This window comes from Lontra canadensis, unplaced genomic scaffold (genome assembly GCF_010015895.1).
Source record: "Lontra canadensis isolate GAN:19392208 unplaced genomic scaffold, GSC_riverotter_1.0 scaffold328, whole genome shotgun sequence".
Classification (NCBI taxonomy): Eukaryota; Metazoa; Chordata; class Mammalia; order Carnivora; family Mustelidae; genus Lontra; species Lontra canadensis.
The window spans coordinates 13371-40471 of record NW_022631322.1 but is presented as its reverse complement, the minus strand read 5'-3'; the positions used below and the strand labels follow the sequence as shown (position 1 = coordinate 40471).

Sequence of the window (27101 nt, the reverse complement as noted above, 5' to 3'; positions counted from 1 at the left end):
AAACATGATCAAAGACAAGTAAAAACACTTGAGAGGCAGTGGCCCTGGAGAAAGATGATGAACCCCTGCTCCCTGCTAAAACAGTGGCAATGGGATTGGAGAGAAGAGGACAGATTAAAAGGTCAAATAGATGTAACTAACTGGACAGGTAGGTGAGGGACAAGGAAAACTATAGAGTGATTCCCAGGTACCTGGCTTGTGTGCCCAGGTGAACGGCATGGATCCTGGGGACAGGGCAAAGTGGAGGTTCACAAAGTATGAGGATGAGTTTGGTTTTGGGATCTGTTGAGTATGAGATTCCATGGGACTCCTGGGTACAATGCCTAGCAGGTAGCTGGATCTGAAACTCAAGAGAGAAGTCTGGGCTTGAGGTAATTCGGAGAATATGAACTCATAGTTCTTCTGTTTCATCTTGCTTTCAAGTCGGTATGCGTTTGACTACAAGTAGCAGACTACAGGATTAACAGTGGCTTCAACAACAGGGACATTTAATTACTTGCCCTCAAACGAAGCTGAAAGGAGGAGACTCCATGTTGGTTTAGCTGTTCAGTCACACATTAATGCCACATCTGCTCTTCTGTTCTGCCATCCTCGAGGGGCTGGCAACAACTCCCCTCATGGGTACTAGACAATGGTCTGCGTTTAAGTTCGTGATCTCATACAATAGGATCACAAGTAAGAAGGAAGGGGATAGAGAAAAAAGTGCCTTTCTTCTTATGTACCACCCCCCCCCATCACTGAGAAAAATCCTTTTGGAAAGCCCCAAGCAGGCATCCCATTCAATCTTATTGGCCAGAGTTGGTCAAAAGTCCATTACTAGACCAATCACTGGTCAAGGAGAAGAGGACAGCCATGAACCATGATTCATCCCTGGGGCTAGGGAAATCACCTTGCCACCTAGCATGCTATCTCTCCTTCTCACCCTCTTGCTTGCTTTCTTTCTTTCCATAATTTGGCCTCATTGTTTCCTACTGAAAATGAACTTTTTCTATTGCCCAGTCGTATGAAAAGCAAAAGCTTTTTCGTGAGAGGGAGGCATGGCCACAGATACAGAGAGGTCCATGGCCTCATGTAGCTCCAGATTAACAACATCAAGGAAAAGAGTTTCTTTCACCAAGCATCTATAATGTGTCAGAGAAAAGTTCTGACTGACTTGGGTCATATACCTACTCCTTGGACTGTCACTATGGCAGAGGTTGGCCTTACCAACCCTTGCGGTTTGGGGCTACTGCTTTATCATTATTGCTTTCTTATAACTTTATTTTTATTAAGATTACTACAGCTGCTGCTGCTACTATTGGATGGACTAAAATAGAGAATGAAGACTCAAAGATTAGATAGAAAGGCAGCCAGATAACTCACCCTTCCTATAATGGGGGTTAGGATGGTTGTGGTGGGAATGATAAAGAAGATAAAAATGTTTAAAAGAATTTTAAAGAAATAATTAATGGGCTTGGAGCCAATGCATTTTTAAACTCTTACCAGGGGAGAGAATAGCATCCATTGTTTTGATTCTGATGGAGAAAGAAATTTGCTCAAAGCAAATGTAGCTATTTCACCTTGTTTCCTTTTTAGCAAATCAGAACTTGTTCACATACTGTTGGTTATGCCCTGTACACAGCACCATTCAGTGAACCCAGCTCAGCCCCCAGCATTTGCTCTTTTCAATTCCATCTACCCACTTATCATTGACTCTTGAGGATCGCAGAGTACACTTGCTTCTTTTTTTCCCTGCAAGCAATGAATCCCAAGTTTATCCTCTCATTGAATTGGCAGAAAAATAGTCTTTGGCGATAGAAGAAGGAAATGGATAATTCTTTTCTAATGAGAAAAGTGCTTCATTTTTCATAACTCCTGAAGGCATGGTTCTTTTCACAGCTGAGGAATGGCTGTCATCTCCCCACGACCACCTTATCCTCCAAGTTCACTTTCGTTGATGCAATACAGCAGTAATTGGATATCTGGAGGTCTAACACTCTTCAGAGGTTTCTGACTCCCAAAACCATCTGTGGACAACATCAAGGCAGTCACTTTCCCCAGGACACAATCTTGTTTCCAGACAATACATATAATTCCACCTCCAGGAGAAACTTCAAGTTGGTCAGCCGAGCACAGTACTAAAGGGCCCCCAAGAATGAGTCAGCAGAGACTGCTGGTTGAGCCTTCTGCCAGCTGAGGCCATGATGCCTATAATTGTGAGGCAGACAAAGTAGCAGAGGGTGATGACAGGCTTCTCACTTTGGACCAACTTTAACTCAGATTCTTCTTCCTAGTTACCTTGTCCCAGTACTCATCTTTCAGATTTGGCATCTGAGTTTCTTTGAAATAAAACTAAGGGAAAAAGACACCATCCTCCGCTTCTAATCCTCCCTTTTATATAACTACAGCAATTCACTCTTTGTCACTGGGGACCTTGCCTGAGTCAGTACCTGTATGCCATTTGCACTAGCACCCCAGCCTTCTCAACACCTTTGGAAGAAACATGTTTATACGATTGGTACAACCATTAGGCCAGGATGGTAGACCCTCATCCTGTTAGATCTTCACACCAATGACATTAGAACCAAATAATTCTATGTTGTGAGGGGCTGTTCTGTGCCTTGTAGGACATTTAGCAGAATCCCTGATCTCTACTGAGACCAGATTCTACTAGCACTCCCCTGTTTATGACAGTGTCTCTAGACATTGCCAAATGTCCCCAGAAAGACAAAATTGCCTCTGGTTGGTTGAGAACCACTTCATGAGACACAGACCTTAGTAAAAGCTAGGCTAGAGGGCAGGAGATGCCCCATACTGTCTTTATCTGACTGAATTTCTGTCAGGATCCATGCATTCCCGTCCCTCTAGCCAAGATAGTCCCTCACACTGATTGCCTTTCTTTTTTTTTTTTTTTTTAAGATTTTATTTATTTATTTGAGAGAGAGAGTGAGAGAGCATGAAAGGGGAGGTCAGAGGGAGAAGCAGACACCCCATGGAGCTGGGAGCCTGATATGGGACTTGATCCCAGGACTCCGGGATCATGACCTGAGCAGAAGGCAGTCGCTTAAACAACTGAGCCACCCAAGTGCCCTCTGATTGCCTTTCTTATCACAGGGTAGAGCCAGCTCTTTTTCAAGACTGACCCTTGTCCTCCTGTTGGTGACAACAGCAGCTGAGATGCAGCGGTTTCCCCTGAAAGGCTGTTAGCCAATTAGAAACTTCTGATGGCCAGAGTGAGAAGGGCTTCCCTACAGAAATACCCTGTACTGAGGCTGCTGAGCTGCTGGGTTTCCTGCCTAGATGAGCAGAGCTCAACTGGAAAATCACTAATTGAAACATCATGAGTCCATTTGCTCACATCCCTTCTGTTTGGGTATATCCCCAAAAGGACTGCCCCATTTAGTCTCCCTATGCCAGAGCTTAGTGCATAGTGGGTCAGTCACATTGTATTTCTGATAATATTGTCAGTATCTTCAGAAATGATGGTGTCCACCACCTTAGGGCATTAGATATTGGAGGGTCTTAATGTTAGATCTCCTTAAGGACAGTTCCCAACCTTTGATAGGTAAACATCACACCAACTTAATGTGGAACCCAGAGGACATAGCCTGAAAAAGTTTGTCTTTCTGGAAAATGACCTAATTATAGCAGTCTTCATTAAAAGTTATTCTCAAAATGCCAACATACAAATAATCCCAAATTTAGAAGGAAGGTCATTTTTTTAATCTAAAAAGTTTCACTCATTTTTTAAGAACACATATCAAGATCTGAACCAAGTGGATGTTTTTCCTCTTTTCAGCCTTTTTTTCCAAATGATGCGACCATTCCTACCCATTTAGAGTAATGGCCAAACACATACTTCATATATGTCACCTTACAATTGCATCTCTGAAAGCATAGATCAATAGCCAAACAGTTCTGTGTACTCAGCACTCCTCAAAGGTTAGCTAGAACTCAGGCATCCTGACACACTGCCTAGCTGTCTGGTCGACCTCCTTGATTAACAGACCTCTGGAAAGGTCCAAGTGGAAAGAAGATCTAAGAATACAGGAATCAGCTTCGCTGTCAGTCGGTGTGACTGTGGAGAATCCTAATGGAACAGTAATTACATGGTGAAATACCAAATATTCTTATAAGATTGAAACTGTGTTTAAAAATAGACCCAACAAATACAATGTGATACATATTTTTCCTTTTTTTTTTACATATCAAGTTTTTTTATTATGTTCTGTTAGCCACTGCATAGTATATAATTAGTCCTTGATGCAGTGTTCAGTGATTCATTAGTTAAGTATAACCCAGTGCTCAACACAGCAAGTGCCCTCCTCAATACCCATCACCCTGTTACCCCCTCCCCCAACCTTCATCCCCTCTGAAACCCAGATTGTTTCTTGGGGTCCGTGGTTTCTCATGGTTCATCTCCCTCTCCATTTCTCCCCCTTTGGATTTCCCTCCCTTCCCCTATGGCCCCCCATGCTATTGCTAATGTTCCACATATGAGTGAAACCATATGATAATCGTCTTTCTCTCTTTGGCTTACTTCACTTAACATAATCCCCTCCAGTTGCATCCATGTCAATGCAAATGGTGGGTATTCATCCTTTCTGATGGCTGAGTAATATTCCACTGTGTATATGTACCACATCTTCTTTATCTAATTAGTAGTTTTACTTCTTGCTCTGACAAGCATTTAAGCAGATTTTGATTTAAAACACAAAGATCAAGACTTAAAAAAAAAATGTGCTGCTCTAAGGAAACCATGCCCTAGAAACTATCAACTTAATGAAACTATATGCCACTAATCACCCAAGAGTCATTTTTAAAGAGGTGAATGGCCACTCAGTTGTGTTTCAAATTGCCCATCAATGTCTACTAAACGTGTCTGTGGAAATGTTGCCAGGATATTTCTGGCTTTGAATTTATGAACTTTAGTAGTACAATATGTTGCATTCACACTAACCGGTTTCAAAGTACAAACAAGTAACCACTTAGAGGTAAAAGAGCTTTGTTCTCAGGGAGGGGCCCAAATATTTCCATAAAGCAAGTAAGTGATCCTGGGCAAAATTACTTAATAACTAGGCCTCAGTTTACCTATAAAATGAGGGGACTGAATACATTCAATGTTTCCCAAACTTCAGACTTAAGTATGAACTTCATGAATGTTGCCAAATACACATGCCACCTGTTCTACTAATAGTTCTGTTAACTATTTTCTTTAAACTCACTCATCTTGTTGACACACAAAAAATTTATCTTAAAAAGAAAATTTATATCAATACCATAAGTGGAAAATCATTATCAGTTGATATAAGTATAGATAACTAAATGAAAGCAAAAAAGACTATATTAAATTCTAACTAAATACTATTGCCAACAGAAGACTCAGGTTCTGCCATCTGTTTTCTGATAAAAAGATCTACTTGCACAAAGTATGGAAGGGGTTGGCAAAATAATTATTTCAGGCTTTGTGGGCACACAACCTCTGTTACCACTATTCAGCTCTGCCATTGAAGTGTAAAAGCAGCCATTGATTAAATGTGTATGAGTGGGTTGGCTGTGTTCCAATAAAACTTAATTTATAAAAACAGTGGACAGGCCAGAATTTGACCATAGTCTGTAGTTTGCCAATCCCTGGGTTGAAAGAGTGTGAAAGACATAGTGTCACCAGGCAAAGAATGATTCAATCAGAAGAATTGAGAGAGAATTTAAAAACAAATTCCTTTTTCAGTTAAAAGTCCAAAGGGTTTTAATATATTCAGTGTTCCATGCCACCCATTTTGAAAACCCTAGGTTGAATTTCTACCGTAAGAATCTATGATAAACCTCTTTCCTTTATCTTTTGCTCCTTGGATAAAGTCTAGGATTTCTTACCTGTGTCAACCCTCAGCACATTTTTAAGTTTTCTTTCTGATTCATTGGGCTGCCAATGGGAAAGTTTCTGATCTTTGTCAGACCAGCACCTGGCTGCACATTGGATTATCTGGTAAGTTTTGAAAGTACTTATACCTAATATATACCTCGATCAGAGATTCTGATTTCATAGGACCAGGATGAAACTCAGTCATTTGTTTATTTTAAAACATCTCAGACGATTCTAATGTGCATCTGTGGTCAAAAAGCTATTCATCTATATTTTGCTCAGAGCATCTTGCTCAGAGTCCAAAATTTCTTCCATAGGTTTTAATTCTGAGAGCCCCCAAACTATGGTTTGCTCAAACGATTCCAGACCTGAAAGTCTTAGGTATTCATTTTCATTTGTGTTTCCTGTCGAGCCTCCAGGTGGGGTCTGAATGAGCTCTCTCAGGTGTCCTGGCTAAGTTTACTATCCTTTTTTCATCCTCTCTTCTTCATTACCCTAGAAGGCTTGACATCATTATCAGTTCTAGATGTCCAAGTGGTAACTTTGCTCTCCCCTTCCTCTGTCCCCACTATCGCCACTGACCCCTGACATTGATACAAAGAGGAATAAGGCCAGGATGCAAAGGAAAAGGCTTGTGGCATATTCTGTCACATACAAAGGAAGAAGATTCTTCATCCTCTAGAGGGACGAGAAATGCCTCATGGCTACAGAGACTTCAGACCAGCTTCCATTAATATGGTAACATTTACCAAGTACCTGTAATGTGTCAGGCATTATGCTAGGTGCTGGAGATACAACAAGGAATAGGACATGGGTCCTGGTCCCAAGAGGTTTACAGTCCAAGGAGGGAGATAAACTAGTGAATAAGTATAATAATGTATCTTAAGGAGATCTGATAGAAATCTCTAGAGTATAAGTTCAAAGGAGAAACTGGTATGCTAGAACATGTCTCACAACCAGCTCTTGGTGGGGGATGGGGGACAAAAACCCAATTTGTGCCAGAGGCCAATTTCCATAGCATAAATATGAAATCCCAGCTGATTTCAAGTTACTAACATGAGCTCATTAAATACAGAGTTGGGAAGAGAGGCACACAGTTGGCTCTTGAAAGCTTGTAAAGTCAGCTTCAGCTTGGGTGGCAACCATCCTGGTTTACTCAGGACATTTCAGCACTGAAAACCTCACATCCTAGGAAACCCTCCGCCTTGGGCAATCAAACAGCTGGCCGCCTTAGGTCCCACACCCAGCTGAGTCCTCAGTCTTTCCCAAGAGGGTCAGGAATGGTTCCAGAGAGGAGATGAGGCTTCAGCAAATTCCCTTAAGTAGATAGATTCTCCACTGCTGCTAGTGGACTCAATGGTGGGCAACCAGGTATTTAAGAAATGGAGGAGCAAGGGGCACCTGGGTGGCTCAGTGGGTTAAAGCCTCTGCCTTCAGCTTAGGTCATGATCCCAGGGTTCTGGGATTGAGACCTGCATCAGGCTCTCTGCTTGGCCGGGAGCCTGCTTCCCGCCAACCCCCCACTTCCCTCTCTGCCTGCTTGTGTGGTAAGGAATCTGTCGGCAGTATCCCCCCTCCTCTTTCCCCCATTGAGCACTGATTGACCCTTTCTAATAAGACAAATCAGCCTAGATTCTGTGAGGTAGGGAGAAATGAGATTTTACCTATGAAAATGTTAGACAGTTTATCAGGCTGGAAAGCTGTCACCCAGAAGAATAAACATATGGGAAACCTTGGTCATCCTGCTGACTGCCTGCTTTTCAGCTTTCAAATGGCCTCTGCAGTCCCTTAGCTAGGATCCCTACATACTCAGAGGGCAAGATGTTTTAGTAAAGAGGGAACAGGAAGGTTTGGGGTGAGGTGGGGAAGAGGAGGAGGAGGAGGAAGCACCCTGACAGCCTATTGGAGAAAGACAAAAAAAAGCCAGTTTCTCCCCCTGCCAGTTCTGGATCATCATCATGAAATCTCCCTGCCCAGAACTCTCACATTATCTTTTTATATGGCTTTGCTGAGATACAATTGACGTATAACATTATGTAAGTATAACCTGGACAATGTGTTGATGTGATACACTTACATATTGCAAAGTGATTGCCACTATAACCTAGCTAACACCTGCATTATGCATAATGCATTTACAATTTCTCTTTTGTGGTAAGAACATTTAAGATCTACTCTCTTAGCAACTTTCAAGTATGCAGTACAGTATTATTAACTATAATCACATTAGATTCCCTGGAACTTATTTGTTTTAAAACTAAAAGTTTGTATCCTTCGATAAACATCTCCTCTTTCTCCCCACCCCCATTCTAGTCTCTGTTCTATTAAGTTTGTATTTGTTTTTATTTTTTTAAAATATTTTATTTATTTATTTGACACAGAGAGAGAGATCACAAGTAGGCAGAGAGGCGGGCAGAGAAAGAGGGGGAAGCAGGCTCTCCGCCGAGCAGAGCCCGACTCGGGGCTCGATCCCAGGACCCTGAGACCATGACCCAAGCCGAAGGCAGAGGCCCAACCCTCTGAGCCACCCAGGTGCCCCGAGTTTGTATTTTTTTAATTCCACCTATATGTGATATCATATATCATATATATATCATACATCAATATCCTACAGTACTTCTTTCTCTATCTGATTTATTTCACTTAGCATTATGCCCTCAAGGTCCATCCATGTTCTTACAAATGACAGGATTTCCTCCTCCTCTTTTTTTTTTTTTTTTTTTTTTTTTTGAGAGGGAGAGAGATGTGGAGGGGCAGAGGGAGAGGAGAATCCTAAGCAGGCTCCATGCCCAGCGCAGAGCCCGATATGGGGCTCTCACGATCCTGAGATCATAACTTGAGGTGAAATCAGGAGTCAGGTGTTTAATTGACTGAGCCACCCAGGCACCCCAACAGTATTTCCTTCTTTCTCGTGGCTAAGTAATATTTCAGTTTTGTGTGTAAGTGTGTGTGTGTGTGTGTGTGCGCCACAGCTTCTGTATCCATTCATGTGTTGATGGACACTTACGTTGCCTATATTGCTTATTGTGAATCATGCAGTGATGAATCACACTGTCTTATTTCATCGTCCCAAGATTCTGCTATGTAGGGCAGGTATTAGTCCTAGTTCACAGATGAGAAGCAGAAAACACAATTCCATCAGACTCAAAAGGATACTGACAGCAGAACTGACGACAGTGCCTTTCCTGAACATATACTTTGCCCACGGGAAGAGGCTGTCCATTTTGCCTTGCAAATCATGGTAACTGGCCTTCATTTTCATTTCACTTCCTCCTAGCTCATGGTCAAGAGCATTTCTTGATCTCACGCTATGCAAGGGAACCTTGGCTTGCCTGGTCAGCGGACAACTCACAGGTCTCAGCTGGTGTTTCTGTAAAATACTAACGTTCTAAGAGCTGAACTGAGAATTTCTACCACCAAATTAAAAAATAATAATTTTGAAAGGGACCAAAAACTGTGGTTAGTAGGAAGTCAATGGTAGAGGTTCTAGATCCAGACTCTGTAGGGTTGAATCCCATCCCTTAGGAACTGTGGGATTTCAGACAGCTTATTAACCTTTCTGTTTCTTGGTTTTCTCAACTTATTTATAAGGTGTTTGTGAGGATTAAATGAGTACTCTATGTGAATTGTTTTGGCCAGTACCTGGCACAAAGTAAGTACTTTGTATTTTGCTGTCGTTCTCAGTTTTAAGTGGTCATCCCTTACATTTCTCTTTAACTCTCAAGCCCAACTTACTACTTATCTGTAAGTAAAAAATAGTTTATGATTTAGGACAAAATTATGTAATCAGTTATTTTAAAGGTGCTACACAAAGCAACATGTCAGGGGCTCATTTGACCCCCCATAGGAAGCAGGTCAAGATGGGAGGAAGAAATAAAAATAACACTGAGCACTCACCGCGGGCCAAGCTTCCTGCCACGCATGTTTGATGCATATCCCTGTAACAACCCCAAGACGTTGTTACCTTTCAGTTGGGAAACAGAGACTTAGAAAGGAGAGAAAGATAGCATCATGCCAGGTTCAAGGGTAGATCTCTTTGGGAGAGTGGATACCTGTGTGGCCACAAAGAAGTCCCTCCCAGAATGGATCTCAGTTTCCCCAAGTCTGTAATGACTTTAAAATCTATACAAAGAAAGATTGGCCCTTATCGCCGACGCTGGCTAGAGGTACCAGGAACTAGCAGTGGTCATGGTCATTGCTTACAAGGGGGAGAATTCAGCCATGTCTGAAGCTCTCCCCAGCACAACCCTTGCCTGCCTCTACCTTCCTCCCTGCTTAAAAAGCCCAGGCCACCACCTGGTTTTAATCCTGGTCCTCATTTTTAATCTCCTCAGCCTGCTCCTGATTTCCTGTCGGCTCAGGCAGTAGCCCCATTTCGATCCGTGTACAATGAGCCCTCTGCCCTCTGCTCTCCAGCACTTCCTCAGAAGCCTCCTATCTCAGATCCTGGGTACCAAGCAACGGCTTTCAAATATTTACCGAGTGAATTGCAGCAAGCCGGGCCTTCTGGGGAACTGCACTGGAAAGCGCAAACAATGCAAATACCAGTCCTATGACATTTTGATAATGCTTCAGGATTAACAAGTGACCCCTACATCCTTACGTCACTGAGCACCTCCTACGTGCCAGCGACCAAGTGATCGCCATGCTCCGGCATGGCTTCCTGCACACGACTGCATCCAGACTCCATGCTGCCAATGAGCAGGTGCACGACCACTTTAAACCTGAGACAGCAATGGCTCAGAGATACGGGTCAGCTTGCCCAGGGGGGTCCTAACCACCAGCGAGGGTCAGAGCATAACTGAATACAGTAGGTCCTACTCCCAAGCCCATGTGATGTCATTATGTCATGTTTAAATCAATCATGTCTGTTCTGCTTAATTCAATGGCATGTCATAGGTAGGCACACACATACACAGACCCAGAAAGCATCATGCTGTGGTCTCTCCCCGCATTGTCCTTCCCCACCTTCATCCCTCCATAGGTATATATGCATGTACACCTATATGTATGTCTGTATTTTGCCTTCCTAACTTCTATTCATCTTTCAAGAACCAGCACAAATGTCAGCCTCGTCCTAAAAGTTCCTCTTCCTCCTCCCAGCTATTTGCACCCAAAGTTTGCGTCCTGTCATAAATGCTCTTGGCGCTGATCTACCTCCCTGTGAATTTCCCCGGGGAAGGACGGCACTTCATTGGTCAAGTCCCCCTCCCCTGGGGCAGTGCCTGCCACGTGGCAGGGCTTCCCTACTTGTCTGCTGAAGGAAGGGGAGGGAGGAAAAGGGGAGGAGGATGGAAAAAAGAAGGAAGAGAAAAAAGAGAAGGAAGCAGGGAGAGAGGAGGAACCGCTCCGAGGAGAGTCTAATTTGCCTGCTGTGCATTGCTCTTTAATTAAATTCACAGGTCTGTCCTGAGAAATATATCCTTATTTTCCAGTCTTGATGCTCTCCAGATAGATCAGGTCAGCAGGACTGATGAGTGGGAGCATCCTCAAATAGGAATACAATTAAGGCTGGGTCCTGGAACATTCTGGTTACCATATAATACATAGCAACTGTCTGCCAGTCATAGCCCTCAGCCAGCTTTTTCACACACTGTCCCCAGAGCTCAGTGCAAGCTGGAGGAAGGTTTTCTCAAGATGTTCTCTTGGATCCTGAGAGTTCGGCTTTCCTCAAACTTCACTGGGGTAGAAGCCTTCGGTCAGGTGTCTGTTTCTCCACTTTGACCCTACTGGTTAGCAGGGCTGTGGGCAGGGGACAGTATCAAAACTTGAGACAAAAGCCAGCCTCCCTCCTGGACAGTCGATGTGCTGAAGCTGGCCCATCTCTGAGTCATTTCACAGAGTGTTTTCAGCATTCTTTCTGCCCAGGTGACACTGCTTCTAGGCTCACAGTATCTCGGTTTATTTCGCATGCCTCCCCCTTCCATTAAAATGGATCATTCATTTCCTCATTTAAGATGCAGGAGTGGGGGGCACCTGGGTGGCTCATTCGGTTATGTATCTGCCTTCAGCTCAGGTCATGATCTCAGGGTCCTGGGATCGAGCCCCACAATCAGGCTCTCTGCTTAGCGGAGAGTCTGCTTCTCCCTCTGCCCTTCACCCGCCTGGAGCTCTCCCTCTCTCTCTCTGTCTCTCAAATAAATACAAAAAAATCTTTAAAAAAAATAAGATGCAGGAACATGGAGACACAGAGAAGTGCCATGCAGACACACTAGAAGGAAGCAAAAGGAAGACTGAAAGATACCGGCTTATCCATGCACCAGGCAGTGCCTTTCATTGAATTAATGGTATCTGCTTCCATTGTGAGCCTCACTGCACTGGCCTGACTGCAATGGCAAGCACCTCACCAGGGTTGTATCTCAGGGAGCTCCTCACACTCCATGAGGTGCTAATTATCATGCTAGTCAAATGAGGCAGTTAATAAAATGTGGTGTTGGGATGTCATCCTGGGTCACCTGGTCTGCACACAGCCTGAATTGTGAGCCACTTTACTGCCTGGTGTGGAAAAAATGTGTCTGGAACTCCAGATCCAAACTGCGGGCGATCGGTGAAAAACTGACCCTTAGCACACCATTTACAAAGTGAAAACCCTGCAAGCAGGAGAGGGTTTAAAATATTCTGGAAGGTTCGTTGCTGATCTGCCTTCAGTAGATACTGTTTACATTTTTTTTTCCGTTTACATTTTTTAAGCACACAGTCTCTGCTAGGCTTTATTTTAGATGTTTTGTATAAAGGACTTCATCTAAATTTTCATAAGATACCTATGACTAGACACTATTATTATCCACATTTTGCCATGAGGGAACCACAGCACAGAGAAGTTCTTGAACTTGCCCAAGGGCACGTTAGTAATGAGCAGCTACGCTGGGATTCAAATCCAGTCTGGGGCATTAGAGATATATCTATATCTCACAATATCAAGTTTGGAAGATACCTCCCACATAGATAGATGATAGATAGATAGATCATCTTCCAAACTTGTCTAATGAAAATATCCAGAACTGAAATCCTAATATCAGTCTGAGCCCAAAAACCAAGAGTTGACCCGAAGAAGCAGAGAAAACCGTAGCAGTTCTGTGGGTCCCTATCTATGTAGCCTTGGAAATGTTATCTTGCGTAAGCCTCAAATCTTAACAAGGGAGACATTGACCCCATTTTACAGGTGAGAAAATGAGGGCTTAGAGGTTAATGGCCCAAGTTCACATGGCTGCTAAGGGGCAGAACCACATTCAAACTTGAATTCACGTGGGCTCACAGCCCAGACTTCTGTAATCATTTTTCTTAGCATCTAACATTGTGTCTTTTTAATGCGTCTCATGAGTGTCAGTGCAAATGCTGGGAAGAAATTGAAAAAAAAAAAAAAAAAAAGGACTGCTGTTCTGCCTCTGTGTTGCCTAGAAAGTAGGTGGAATATTGTGTATTTGCCTAGATCCTCACGGTGGGGTTGTCCTCAGGCCGGAGTCCCCTGCACCCCCCCTTTTGTGTCTGATGTGCATTCCTGCACACCTGCTTCCCGTGGAAGTTCTGCTCAGTGGCCTCAGGTTTCAAAAGGCCCCAAAGGCAGCTGCCTGGCTTGCTAACAATGAACAATGGAGGTGGAATGTCCGCTCCCTATACATTCCAGGGAAGGTGGTTCCCCAGCTCATCAGAACTGGACAAGGACACCCCTTGCATCAATACTGGGTGGCACTGATGAATGTGTCCATTGTGGAGGCTGTCCCAGCCACGCAGAGGGGGAAATTCCTAACACACTGTTTTCTTGCCTCCCTCCCCCTTTTAAATAAGTCCCTCACATGATTCTGACTCTGGAATCATGGCACCAAATAGCTCGCTGTTATGAGGAACAAGACCGAATTCTCTTTGGATTAGGAAAGATAAGCAACATGGCAAAGAGTGGTTCTTAGAAGGAACCCGGGAAAGATTAATTTCCACCTGCCCTGCCCATGGTTGTGCATCTGATAGAGACTTTTACGCTGCATTTTTTGAAGACAACATACATTTATTATCTTACACTTCTATAGGTTAGAAGTCCAACGGAGGTCTCCTAGAGAGACTAAAGGCTGCACTTTCAATCAAGCAAAAAAGGAAAAAGTTGTCTCAATGTTATCTTTATTCCTAAAATGAGGTTCAACATTCTCCCACTGCCCCCCTTTCCCCACAGCACAGTTATTTTGGACTAAAAGACATGTCTTTGTTTTTTAGCCTTGGATGAACTAGACTTTCAGAAGGTTTTTTCCCTTCTTTCTTTCTTTCTTTCTCTTTTAATAGAAATTCACATTAATTTTTTTTTTAATTTCAAACAACACTTGGTATTGACTAGGACTGGGTCAAGCTCTGAGGCACAGATTCCCCTTCTTTCTGCTCCTATAACTCTGTGACGTGTATCATTGAACCACCTTCCCGAAACAGGGGAGGAAAGGATGGGATTGTCCTTTTCGACTTGACAGAGCCAGTCTGGCTCTGGCTCCAAGTCAGCCATCACCTGGCCCAGTGATCTTGAGCAAGTCTCCACATGGCTTCTGCAAGTCCTGGCCTCATCTTTGTGCAAAGGAGGAAAGAATGTGTCTCTCTGGGGGAGCAGCAGCCCTGCCAGCCTGGGACTGAGCAAACATAACCCCAGCTGAACTCCATCCCCTCTGCCTCAGCCGGGGCATCACCGGCTTAGCCGTTCTCGGAGCCCTGGGTGTCTGTCTCCATTTCTGTGAAGTCCTACCAACTTCTCAGCACCGAAGAGGCTGAAAGAACAGTTTATAAATCAGCCTGTTACAAAGAGGTGTCTGCTGCTCTGGTCCAATTCTGACTACCAGAACCCTCCAGAAAATACTCCTAACGAACAGCCAAGACACCATTTGCTCTTCTGAGTCTGAGATTGCCAACCCCACACTCCCACACTCAGAGAATTCCATCGATAGGCAGGACAGCCTCTCTGGTGTGTAGCCCGGGCAGTCACACAGGCCCCACACCCAGAGAGGCCTCGCACTCTCTCTAATGCTCTGATACCACCACCTTAAAGTTCTAAATCCGTTTCAAACCCAGGCCATTCATTTTCATTTTGCACTGAACCCTGCAAATGATGTCGCTCACCCTGCCAACAAGCCTTCCTCAGTACCAGATAGCTTTCTCACACCACACAAGCAATTTGGAAAGAGAAATGGGAGACGTTGTCCTTCAGTTGAACAAGATGGTCCTGGTCATACTTGGAGTGTGAGAAACGATGGTGCACGGGACTCAGCAGGCATGTGAGGAGGCAGTCTGAGCTGAGTACAGCCCACGAGGCTTCACACACATTCCCTAACCTGCCTGAACCCAGACTTCCTTCTCTGTAACTAAGAGTCCTAATGGCTACTCTTCTGAGTAAATAATGAAGAAAGGTCTGTGAGTGAAGAAGTTGTTGGGCATGTGGCAGGCGTTCAACAAATGCAATTCCCCTTGTCCACATGCTTCAGAAATCGAGACTTCAGGATGGGCCTGACCATGGAGTGATTCCATCCAGCTGAGAGGGGATCAGTGGTCCTAAAAGACCCCTTTGGCTCTAGGATTACAGGATTCTCAATTAACCAAGGCCTCGAAGCCAGCCCTCCTCTAGTCCTCGGATATGAGTCAGAACACTTGGTGCAAGGGCAGAAATCCAACTCATTAACTTTGAGAAAGTGGTAGTTCACTAACAAAACTGGGACGTGTTAGGAAACAGGCATTGCTGTTTGAGAATTTATACAGTGTTATTCAATCTCTCTCTCTCTCTCTCCCTCTCTCTCTCTCCTTATTTCTGCTTTTTGTCTCTGCCTTGCTTTGCTCTAGATTCATTCTCTCAGCTGGACAAGCCCAGTCAGAAGAGCGCTCTCTCTCTCTCTCTCTCTCAACATCTCCATATCAACTGAAGACAAGACTCTGATCTGGCTTGGGTTATACTCCCACTCCTGAGCCAGTCACAACTGCCAGACAGGGTCTGTGTCCACCCAAGGGCAGGACAAGAGGGTTTAACCCTCTTGACTGATGGCCCCAATGAAAACACATAAAATGGGGGACAGGAAAGCCCCCCAAAGGAACAGCAGTGCCAGACAAACACAATATGTCTACTGGGCCTTACGTGGTTTCCTATTCCTTCCCCAGAGGTGCCAAAGGAAATGAAAGGCAGGATCAAGTGGGCAGTGCAGACAGTGGCACTTACCCCAGCCTTCATCAAAGGATGGGAGGAAAGGGACATACGTCATCAAAGAGAATCTCTGTGAGGGAAGGCCAAGAACTAAGAAAACATAGGGTCTGTTCAAAGCTGCAAGTTGTGTCACTGCAATTAACCTCACACCTTTACATTTTTAATAGTGACACATTTATTTTTTTTAATTTTTTATTAACATATAATGTATTGTTAGCCCCAGGGGTACAGGTCTGTGAATCATCAGGCTTACACACTTCACAGCACTCCCCATAGCCCATACCCTCCCCAATGTCCATAACCCAACCACCCTCTCCCTACCTGCCTCCCCACCAGCAACCCTCAGTTTGTTTTGTGAGATTAAGAGTTTCTTATGGTTTGCCTCCCTCCCAATCCCATCTTGTTTCATTTTCTTCCTTTCCTAACCCCCAAACCCCTCACGTTGCATCTCAACTTCTTCATATCAGGGAGATCATATGATAATGTGACACATTTATTTTTATGTTGCTCTTTCATTTGGGCAACCAATACTGTTTTTCCATTTTAGTGCTAATAGATTTCCTTTTTAAAATAACTTTCAGTAAAAACCAAGTAGGTCAGCTGAAAGAAAAATAATAACCAAATAATAATAATGTAGACTTTGATAGCTGTGGACAAATTTATGCATGTATTATACCAATGACCAAAGTCTGAGAAACACTAGCTTAGTGTATAAACAGAACATTCTCTCCCCAAAGAACAGTAAAAACCAGTAACTCTGCTATTGCCGGCCCATAGGTATGTCTTGCAAACTAAATATTGGGTCTCTCATTGGGTGGATAGCAAAGCTTTAGTCTGGGTCACCAGATGCTTCTGTGATAAGATCTAGAACCCTGGCTTCTGCCTGGCAACACTATTCCCTAGACTTATTTGTGTCTCATGGCAAAAGAGGAGAACTAGCATTCCAGGACATTGACCCACTGTATTATTCTCTGTCTCAGAGGCAGTCACACAAAGGTAGGATTGATGTCAAAACATCTCATCTCGGGCTGATTGTCCTTACAAACAGAGGGACCCATTCTCAGTGGTCATCCAAGGCCAGCTGGCTCCAAGGAGTACCAGTCATCTCTCTGAGGCCAGAGTTTCCCCAGCTGATTTCCACATGCACCATGTGTAAAGTGGCAGCTGGTCCCTCATTTGGATGACTTCTTCATCTTTCAAATAGCTACCAGTGTCATTCAGAGATAATTCAAGAATGCCTACATTGTCCACTAACCTTTTCAATTATTTTCTCCAGGCCAAAGCAAGGAGTCATCAGGGTTTTGATGTGGATCGGGATGCCAAAAAGCTGAACAAAGCCTGTAAAGGAATGGGTATGAAATATATTTTGCTTTTTAACTTATTTTAGAAGTTGATTAAATTTGATCTCATGTCTAACTTTCCCATGATCTTAGAAAGATGACCTTGTGCATTCCAAGCAACCCAAGTTAATTACTTCTAGCGTTTTCTTTGTAAAAGATCTCCAAACTATAACCAGATCCTAATGCTTTTCAAGATTCAACATGATAGTTAAAAATTGGATACTATGACATTGAATTTGACCTTGAGGTGGAAGAAACTTCATGGGAAGTGTAAGCATGCAATCTTAATGTCATCCAAGCCCCTCTGATCTCTTTCATGAAAGGTGGTAGGAAATAGGGACTGATGAAATATGGATTAGGGATCTGGGAACTGCATCTAGAAGTAGACCAAGTAAACATAAAACTGTGGCCAAGGTCAAGACCAGAGAAGCCGTTTACATTGATGCCTAAGGTAAGTGCATGACTAAGAATAAGAGACAAAGAAAGAGATCAGGAAGAAGGTAACCCCAGTAACAAGGTGAGATGAAGGGGAGAGCATCTTGAAATATGGCCATGAGGAGAGGCTTTGAAACCCAAGGAGGAAGTACATTTCTAATCCCAGAAACCTGGGTTGTAGTATATTCACAGGATCGGTAAACATCATTTTTAATTCCAGAACTTTTCCAGTGGCCCCCCAAAAAGGCCATTTCTATTAGCAGTGACTCCCCAACCCCTCCTCCCTTCAGTCCCAGGCAATCATAGTCCTCTTTCTGTCTCTATAGATTTGCCCATTCTGGACATTTCATATAAATGGAATCATGCAACGTGTGACCTTTTGCATCTGGCTTCTTTCACTTGGCATATTGTTTTGCAAAAACAAGTGCTAGATTTTTTACTTAGAAGTAAATCAGTGAAGATTTACTTCCCTAAGAATGAGTATTGTGGTAGAACAAATATGGCCATAAATTCTTTGTGTGACTCCAGAGAAAGAACCGGGATCCATAGCAGAAGTTCTAAAAAGAGATATTTTGCTTCAATATAAGGAACTACATGAATATAAAATAATCCGTCTTGCCCAAGAAATGCTGGAGAAGTTCCAAGGGGGTAGGGGTTGGAGAAGGTCTAGTACGAAAGTGGAAAAGGGATTTCTACATAGTGAGGGTTCTTGAGTAAATCAGAGGGAGAGGGAGCTAGAAATGAAGGATGACAACTAGCTTGCTTGGTTTGGGAGGGGAGGGCACCAGAAGAAATCTCAGCAGGGGCACCTGGGTGGCTCAGTGGGTTAAAGCCTCTGCCTTCGGCTCAGGTCATGATCTCAGGGTCCTGGGATGGAGCCCCAAGTCGGGTTCTCTGCTCAGCAGGGAGCCTGCTTCCCTTCCTCTCTCTGCCTCTCTGCCTACTTGTGATCTCTGTCTGTCAAAATGAATAAAATAAAATAAAATAATAAAAGAAGAAGAAGAAGAAGAAAGCTCAGCAGAGAGGATCTGCTTCTTGCTCATGTCCTGACCTGGCTTATGTTGTATTTGGACAACAGCTGCCAGGAGCCATGTTTGCCTGGAAACGGCAGGATGTTTATAGTTCTGAGTCTTGCTGAGTGGCTGAGCTAGACCCACAGGTGCTTCCCTGCTGCTTCTCAAGTGAGGTCCTGACACCTGGATGTGGGTTGGAGACAGGAGTGAGGTGGGTGTGGACATAACTCAGCTGCACTCAATGATACGTCTCCACATTCTTCGCCACATAGTGAGTTAAGTTCAAAAAGCACGGATGGAGCACCTGCTGAATGCCAAAACCAGTGTTTTCTTCTCCTTTTTGGATATGGCTTCAAGGTGGGACTACTGTTGTGCTGATTACTGTTGTAGAGCACCTTCCACGTGCCAAGTGTTAAGCTGGGCACTGCACACAGGTCGTCTTGTGTAACCTTCTCAACAAATCTGTAAAGCTGTCTTCTAATGGTCCAACAGATGAGAATGCTGAGACTCAAAGGTTAAATATCTTGCCCACGGTCACAGAGTTGGGAAATGAGGATAGGGTGATTGGAAACTAGGGCCATCTTGGAAAGCTATGATTTGGTTGAAGGTCTAGAATTCTAGAATTCCAACCTCTATTAAAAAGTATAAGCCAGGGGCACCTGGGTGGCTCCGTTAGTTGAGCATCTGACTCTTGCTTTTGGCTCAGGTCACGAGCTCAAGCACCATGTTAGGCTCTGTGCTCAGCGGGGAGTCTGCTTGAGATTCTCTCTCTTCCTCTGCCCTTTCCCTCTCTCTCTCTGTCTCAAACAAATAAATCTTTTTTTTATTTAATTTTATTTTTTCAGTGTTCTAAGATTCATTAATTATGCATCACACCCAGTGCTCCATGCAATACGTGCCTCCTTAATACCCACTACCAGGCTCACCCATCCCCCCCACCCCCAAAAGTGCCAAGCCAAAGCAAAACTGCATCATTGGAAAGATTTGTCTGCAGGACCATGCAACCATCTCATTGATATCTAAGACCTGCCAGGGCTGGCTTCACATGTCTAGGGTCATACTGTCCCATAGCCACAAAGGTGAATGATATAAATCATTTTAAATTTTTGAGAAGCCAAATTTTAAAAAGCAGATGAAATTAATTTTAATAATATACACTAGCTAAGTCAATTCTGTATCAAAAATATAATCTCAACAATCTAAAAATTATTAATATTTGACAACCTTTTTTTTTTTTCGCATTAAGTCTTCAAAAGATAGTGTGGATTCTACACTTACAAAACATTTCAACTTGATCCAGCCATACTTCATTTCCCCATAGCCACAGGCAGAGTGGATCTAGGGGCCCTACTCAATCAAAAAGATTTTGTGCACTCCCCACCCACTAATCCTACAGGATTCAAAATAAGAATGCTGTATCCTAAAATAATATTTGATTTTTCCAAATCACATACAACTTAGAAATTTCCTTGTTTCTTTGGTGCCCTTCCTTTCCTAGGTCCTGACTATGTGTGTGGTCTGGGTCTTGGTTAACCCAGAGCAACCTTTTATCCTCCTCCCTACACTGACACTCTTTGTCGGGCCTTCCTCTTAGAACTCCGTGTCCCTCTGCTGGCCCTTCTGAGGAGAATGTCTTAAACCTGAGAGAGTGTGGACCCCGCACCCATTATCCTTTCTGAAATGTAACAGGATGCTTGTCATTCTCCCTCAAAGAAACACAGAAAGAGGCTCCAGAAGGAAAAGCTGCCATGGAGTTTACCCTAGTTCTAGTTCACGACTTCTCACTGGGTGTTCACATGCAGGTTCAAACTAGTAGTTCTAAGCAGTTTCTGAGATCCTGCATTTCTAGTAAGTTCCCAGGTGTTGCTTGTCCTACGAGTCCTAGGACTGCACTTTGGGGAGCAAAGTCCATCCATAATCCAGTTAACACTTCTCAAGCCACACTAGAGGGAAGCTGGGTCTAGAACTCAGATCTTGTGATCCCAAGCCCAACTCTCTTTCTCTCACCAGGCATGGGAATGAACCTCGGACCTGGGTTTGAGGCCTTGCCCAGGTGCCTACTGATGCCATGACCTTAGTTTTCTCAACTGCAAAATGGGGCTAATCATGCCTCATTACAGAGAGGGGCTGAGGATAAGGAGGCAGCACTGTGCTCAGCACGTCTTTGGGCCTCATTACATGCTAGCCTGCTCCTTTCAAACAATAAATTCAGACCCAAAATCCCCATAAAGCCCAGTAGATCAGTATGAGCAGCGAGGAGGCCCGCCCTTGAGCGGCCTTTGTTCTGCATCACTGTGGGTGGACTCAGTGGAATGGTGCTCCCCCCAAAGATATGTGCACCCAGAACCCGTGAATGTGACCTTAATTGGGAAAAGGGTCTTTGCAGATGTAATTAAGTTAAGGACCTTGAGAAGGCCCTTCTGGATTACGTGGGTGGGCCCTGAATCCATTGACAAGTGTCTTTAAAAGGGAAAGACTGGCTCAGTCAGTGGAGCATGCAATTTTGATGGTGGGCATTGTGAGTTCGAGTCCCATGTTGGATGTAGAGATTACTTAAATAAATAAATAAATAAATTTTTTAAAAAAGAAGAATGAGAGAAAGAGGCAGAAGAGAAGCAGACACTCAGGGAGAGGCCATGTGGATCCAAAGCAGAGCATGGAGTAATATTCCAGAAGCTGAGCTAAGGGTTGCCATCAGCCTCTGGAAGTTGGAAGAGGCGAGGAACAGATTTAACCCCAGAGCCTCTGGTGGTCGTGTGGCCGTGCTGACATCATGATTTTAGACTTCTGGCCTCTGAGTCATGAGGGTATTAATACATTGCTGTTTTAAGCCACAGAGTTTGTGGTAATTGTTATGGGAGCCTCAGGAAATGAATACAGTGGGCAAGTGAAAAGCAGTGACCTTCCTGGCAGACAAGGTTCTCCCACTCATGGCTTCCTCTACCTTCCCTACACCCCCATTTGCAAAAGAGACACCAAGGGACTGGGAAGCCGAGCCCCCGCCCACAGCATGCCTCCCAGATCCCTCATGTGGCACACGGGACCCGGGTGTGAAGCAGAGGGCACTTCAAACTCAACGGCCTCCCTCCTGCTGGAACTCAGCTCAGTTTCCTCCCAGAAAATTGCTGGGAGAGCAAAATCGAGGAGGCCGATCACCCTGGGCCTGACCTCTACTGTTTAATTACCCTTCAGTGTCTGATGCACAGGCAGGGCTGAGGTTCCTTCTTGTTTTTAAGAAGTCTTTCCCAGAACCACTGGAGCCTGGCCCCAGTGCCTCAAACCATTGTAAATGTTTACAGGAAATTGTTCAGCAGCACAGACTGCTTATATGACACACATATTATGAAATGTAAAATGAGGTCATTGTTCAGTAAATCACTCCTTGGTCGGGTAGTGGGAAAGGCTCCCAGGATAAACCTGAGACCCAGATTCAAAGGGCTTGAGGGAAATCTGGTAATTTCCAGGTTTTCCCCCAAGCTCCAGGCTCCTGCTGAGCCATCCCAGAACGGCTTTGGTCCCTGGTCTCACTTTCTACAGCATTCCAGGAAGGAAAATCTAAAAAACATTATTTTAAAAAATTTGACTTTCCTGAATTATCCAGATATGGGTTGACTCTGGCATCAGAGTAGAAGATTTCCAGTTTCTTTCCTCCAAAGAGCCCACCCAAGTGGCCCATGCCGCTTACACCAATGCAGAGACAAGGTCCTTCAGAACGCTATCCAAAAGTATTTATTCACTCACTCATTCATTCATTCATTCATTGCATGCATTTAAATATCCACTCATTCAACAACTTGTCTGATGAATACTGAGAGGTTTCTATGTGGGTACAGCAGTGAGCGAACCACCCTGTCCCATGGCCACGTGAGGGACACAGAAGGCAGAATGCTTCATCTGTTCTGAGTAAGTGCATTGAGTTGAATCCTAAAGGAGGAGTGGGAGCAAAGGTGAGGGTCAAAGACATGTCCCAGGTAGAGGGAAGATCCCATGTGAAGACCCAGAGGTGAGAAAGGAAGTGTTGCTTGTTCTCACAGTTGCCCATGGTTTATGGAGAAGCTGGGAGAGGATGGACGGGAGGCACGTGACTTTGAAAGGCAAGTAGAAGCGACTCCAAAAGGCCTCATATGCCCTACGGAAGCGTTGAGACTCTATTCTGGATTTGAAGGGCCTGATATTATAACTTTGATACAGAAGAATGAGCAGGCGAGCTGCTCATAAGGAAGCATGTTCTGGGGCTAGTGAATGCTGGTTGGAAAAGGTGTGTGTAACGCAGGAACCCCCTTTGGGTATCCGTGATTGTGCTGAGCAATGCAACAGAGGTGAAGCTGAAGAGAAATGAGTGGGTCTGAGAGATACCAAGGATGTGGAATCGTGAGATCTTAATGGTAACTAGTTGGATATGGGGTGAGGGGAAAGAGGGAGCCAGGGAGAAGCCCCAGATTCCTGGCTGGCACAGGCTGGTGATGGGCCACCTGGGAAGTAGGAAAGGCCACCTTCCCAGGTGAAAGTAGGATGATTCCTTCCAGGGGTGACACCGGCAGGGAGCCAAGTCTGAGATGCACAGATCCTCGACCCAGGCAGGAGCCGTCCTCATAGAAATAAAGGGGCTGATTCAGGAGAGCTTTGTGAGAAAAAGAAATCCCTTCTAAAGTGGATTTCTGGCACTCAGAAGTTTAAAAAAGAAAAGTTACAGAGCAAGTAATTGGATACCCGTCACCAAGGTGGAGCTGCAGGAAAAAATTCAGAGGAACAACATCAGTAACAGCACTCGAACTGACCCAGAACTAGGTGGTGATTAATCACCACTCTCTCATAGGTGAGCTCATCCTAGAATTTTCTGTTTCTCCAGCTGGAATCAAACAGCTAGGTCTTCCCAGAGTTGTGCAGGTGGAACTAATCCCTGAGACTACATGAACAGTCTGAGGACACAAAGCTAGTGGCTTGCCAGGACCGGCCCGTGGCTCTCCTATCCCCGTCTCCCCAAGTGCTGCTGAGGGGGACGGTGCCCGAGGCGAGACACGGGTAAAACTCCTAAGCCCCTGCCAGCAAAGACAGAAAGAGAGTCTTTTTAGTCCCTTGCCCCTCTCTACAGTGATGCCCCCACTTCTGCACCTTCCCCACACTCATGGCCCAGATTTGTCTTCCCCCTACTCCTTTCACCAAAAGGCATCAAAGGCATCTACCACCTCTTGTTCCTTGTGGATTCTGATCGCTCAGCTGGGTAGGAGTGATCACACAAGTTCAACTAATTCAGGTCCCTTCAAAAGTGACCAAACCCATGCAGGTCATAGGGAGCGGTCATCAGGAGTAGGAGTGGGAACAGGCCAATGTAGGACTCTCCAGACGCTGGTTGTGAAGAGAGGGTTTGGGGCTGCTTTCTTGAAATCTCAAGATGCTGCTGAGGGTAGCAGGTGTATGAGTTTCCTAGAGCTGCTATAACGAGAACCAGTAACCACATGGCTTCAAATAGCAGAGACCTACTGTCTCCCAGTCCTGGAAGCCAGAGCCTTGAGGTCAAGGAGATGGCAGGCCGTCCTCCCCACTGAAGGCACTAGGAAGGACCTGCCCCAGGCTTCTGCTCTGCTTCTGGTGGCCTCAGCTGTTTCTGGGTTTAGAGACACATCTCTCCTCTCCTCCGTCCTCATGTGGCCCTCTCACCGACTCTTTGTGGCCAGAGTCGACATTCTGTAACAGGCTTTCAAACTTCGATCATTCAGCTACCACCTTCCATGATTTTGATCAATCTGAGTAATAGAAACATAGCATTTTTTCTTTTAATCAACTCATTCAGCCCCTGTCCTTTGCAAAATGTCAGCAAAATCATGTGTTTAATGTCTTAGTGAGATCTTCATATATGGTTGACCCTTGAGCAACAGGTTGGAACTGAATGGGTCCACTTATATGCAGATTTTTGATAGTATTATAAATGTGTTTTCTCTATGATTTTCTCAGTAACATTTACTTTTCTCTAGTTTATTGTAAGAATATAATATATGATACGCAAAACATACAAAAATATGTCAATGGGCTGTTTATGTTATCAGTAGGCCTTCTGGTCAACAGTAGACTATTACTTAAATCCTTATGTTTTTGGAGACTCACAAGTTATACATGAATTTTCTACTGCAAGGGGAATTGGTACTCCAACCCCTGTATTATTCAACGTCAATGGTGTGTCAATGTGTATGCATGTATGTATATATGTGTATGTATATGTATATACATATATATATCGTACAGTCAGTAAAGGAAGAGGCCTTATATGAATCCGGGCTGAAGAATGTAATTCAGGGTTTGCCATTTTCTCATTCCCATACCTTCAGTACCTGGAGCATTTTTCCAACCCTGTCTCTATGGATATTCTAAAAAGAATATTCTCCTCCTCTTTCTTATTCATTATAGGTTTTGGTACTGATTAAGTTGCCCACAATGAGTATGCACTGCTTTGAGCATCAGGAAAAAAAAACTTTTTAGAAAAAGTGTAATTTAAAGATGTAATAGTCAGAAGTTTAAAGAGGCAACTACCCATGATGCCGCGCAAAACCCCCAGAGCGGGAAAAACCTTCATTAGGACTTCTTTCTTGAGATGGACAGGGTTATAGGTGGACTTGATCTTGTAGCAATCGGGGCCTATATTTTATTTTATTTTTTTAAATTTATTTATTTGACAGAGATCACAGAGAGAGAGGAGGAAGCAGGCCTCCTGCTGAACAGAGAGCCCAATGCGGGGCTCGATCCCAGGACCCTGGGATCATGACCTGAGCCGAAGGCAGAGGCTTAACCCACTGAGCCACCCAGGTGTCCCAAGGGCCTATATTTTAATCTTTTCCATTCAGTTTGAAGTACATGGAGACCAAGGAACAGACCACACCTTTTTTTTTTTTGAGATTATTCAGTTTTACTGAGGTATAAATTCACATACCGTGCAATTCACCCATTCAAAGTGTACAATTCAGTGGTTTTTAATATATTTACAGATATGTGAAAGCATCCCCACAGTCAATTTCGAACATTTTCATCACCTGAAAAAGAAACCTCCTACTCTTTCATTACCCCCTACCCATCCCATCCCCACACACCACTTTCTGCCTCTATAGATTTCCCTATTCCACACTTTCGTAGGGATGGAATAACATAATGTGTGGTCTTCCGTGACTGCCTTCTTTCACTTAGCAGGATGTTTCAAGGTTCATTCGAATTGTAGCATATATCACTACTTTATTCCTTTTTCTGGCCAAATAATGCTCTGTTGTTTAGACATACCACATTTGTTCATCCATTTGTCTACTGATGGGCATTCAGGATGTTTCCACCTTTTAGCCATTATGAATGATGCAGCAGTGAACATTCCTGTGCAAGTTTTGTGTGGACGTTTGTTCTCATTTTTCTTGAGTATATACCTAGGAGTGAAATTAAGGCCATACCCGTTCCTCTTTCTCCTAAAATGCCCAGCACCGTGCTTCACACAATGTGAGGCCTCCATGGATATTTCTCTAGTGAGTGAAAAGAATACACTTCTCCACAAGATTTTAATGCTGAAGGGTCCATCTAAGTTCCCCCCAGAACCTCTGACCACGGTCCTAGCTTCCTGAGAATTAACCAAAATCAACCTCCATCTTCTTTCTTTTCTTTTTTTTTTTTTTTTAAAGATTTTATCTATTCATTTGACAGAGATCACAAGTAGGCAGAGAGGCAGGCAGAGAGAGGGGGAAGCAGGCTCCCCATTGAGCGGAGAGCCCAATGCGGGGCTTGATCCCAGGACCCTGGGATCATGACCTGAGCTGAAGGCAAAGGCTTTAACCCACTGAGCCACCCAGGCGCCCCTCCATCTTCTTTCTTACTCACTCTTGGCCTTGTGTCTTTCTCCTGCACTTTAGGAACCAATGAACCAGCCATCATTGAGATATTATCAAGCAGGACATCTGATGAGAGGCAACAAATCAAGCAGAAGTACAAGGCAACGTATGGCAAGGTGATTCCAAGGGTCCTTGCAAGCAGGCACACACAGCCTTGGCCTAGACGGTCTCTGCTTGCTCTACACTCCCAAGGCAGCAGAGAATATCTTTAAAGCTTTACCGAGGTAGCTCAAGAGAAAACAAGGTGAAACTACTCTTTACAATTTTAACTGATTACAGAAAAACTGAAATTGTGTTGTTAACTTAATAGCCTACAGAATCAGTATTCCTAAACCCTTTCTGAAAATCGACTTCCTTATTCTATAATCCCCCTGTCATTTTCCCACTCATTTGGACCATTTCTACTTATTACCATACAGATAGGCCAGGGACTTGGGACCTGGTTTTCACAGGTGGGTCTTCATA

General features: G+C 44.1%; 1 protein-coding gene across 1 annotated transcript in view; it reads left to right on the top strand.

Annotated features, from left to right (window-relative positions):
* The window catches only part of LOC116862787 (annexin A13), a gene marked incomplete at its 3' end in the record, with an annotated part of 50899 nt that overhangs the window by 12059 nt on the left and 11739 nt on the right, over nt 1-27101 (top strand). Inside the window, exons 2-3 of the mRNA XM_032850186.1 lie at nt 17269-17344; nt 26658-26752. Of these exons, the coding sequence (XP_032706077.1) occupies nt 17269-17344; nt 26658-26752 (171 nt within the window). The remainder of the gene's footprint in view (nt 1-17268; nt 17345-26657; nt 26753-27101) is intronic.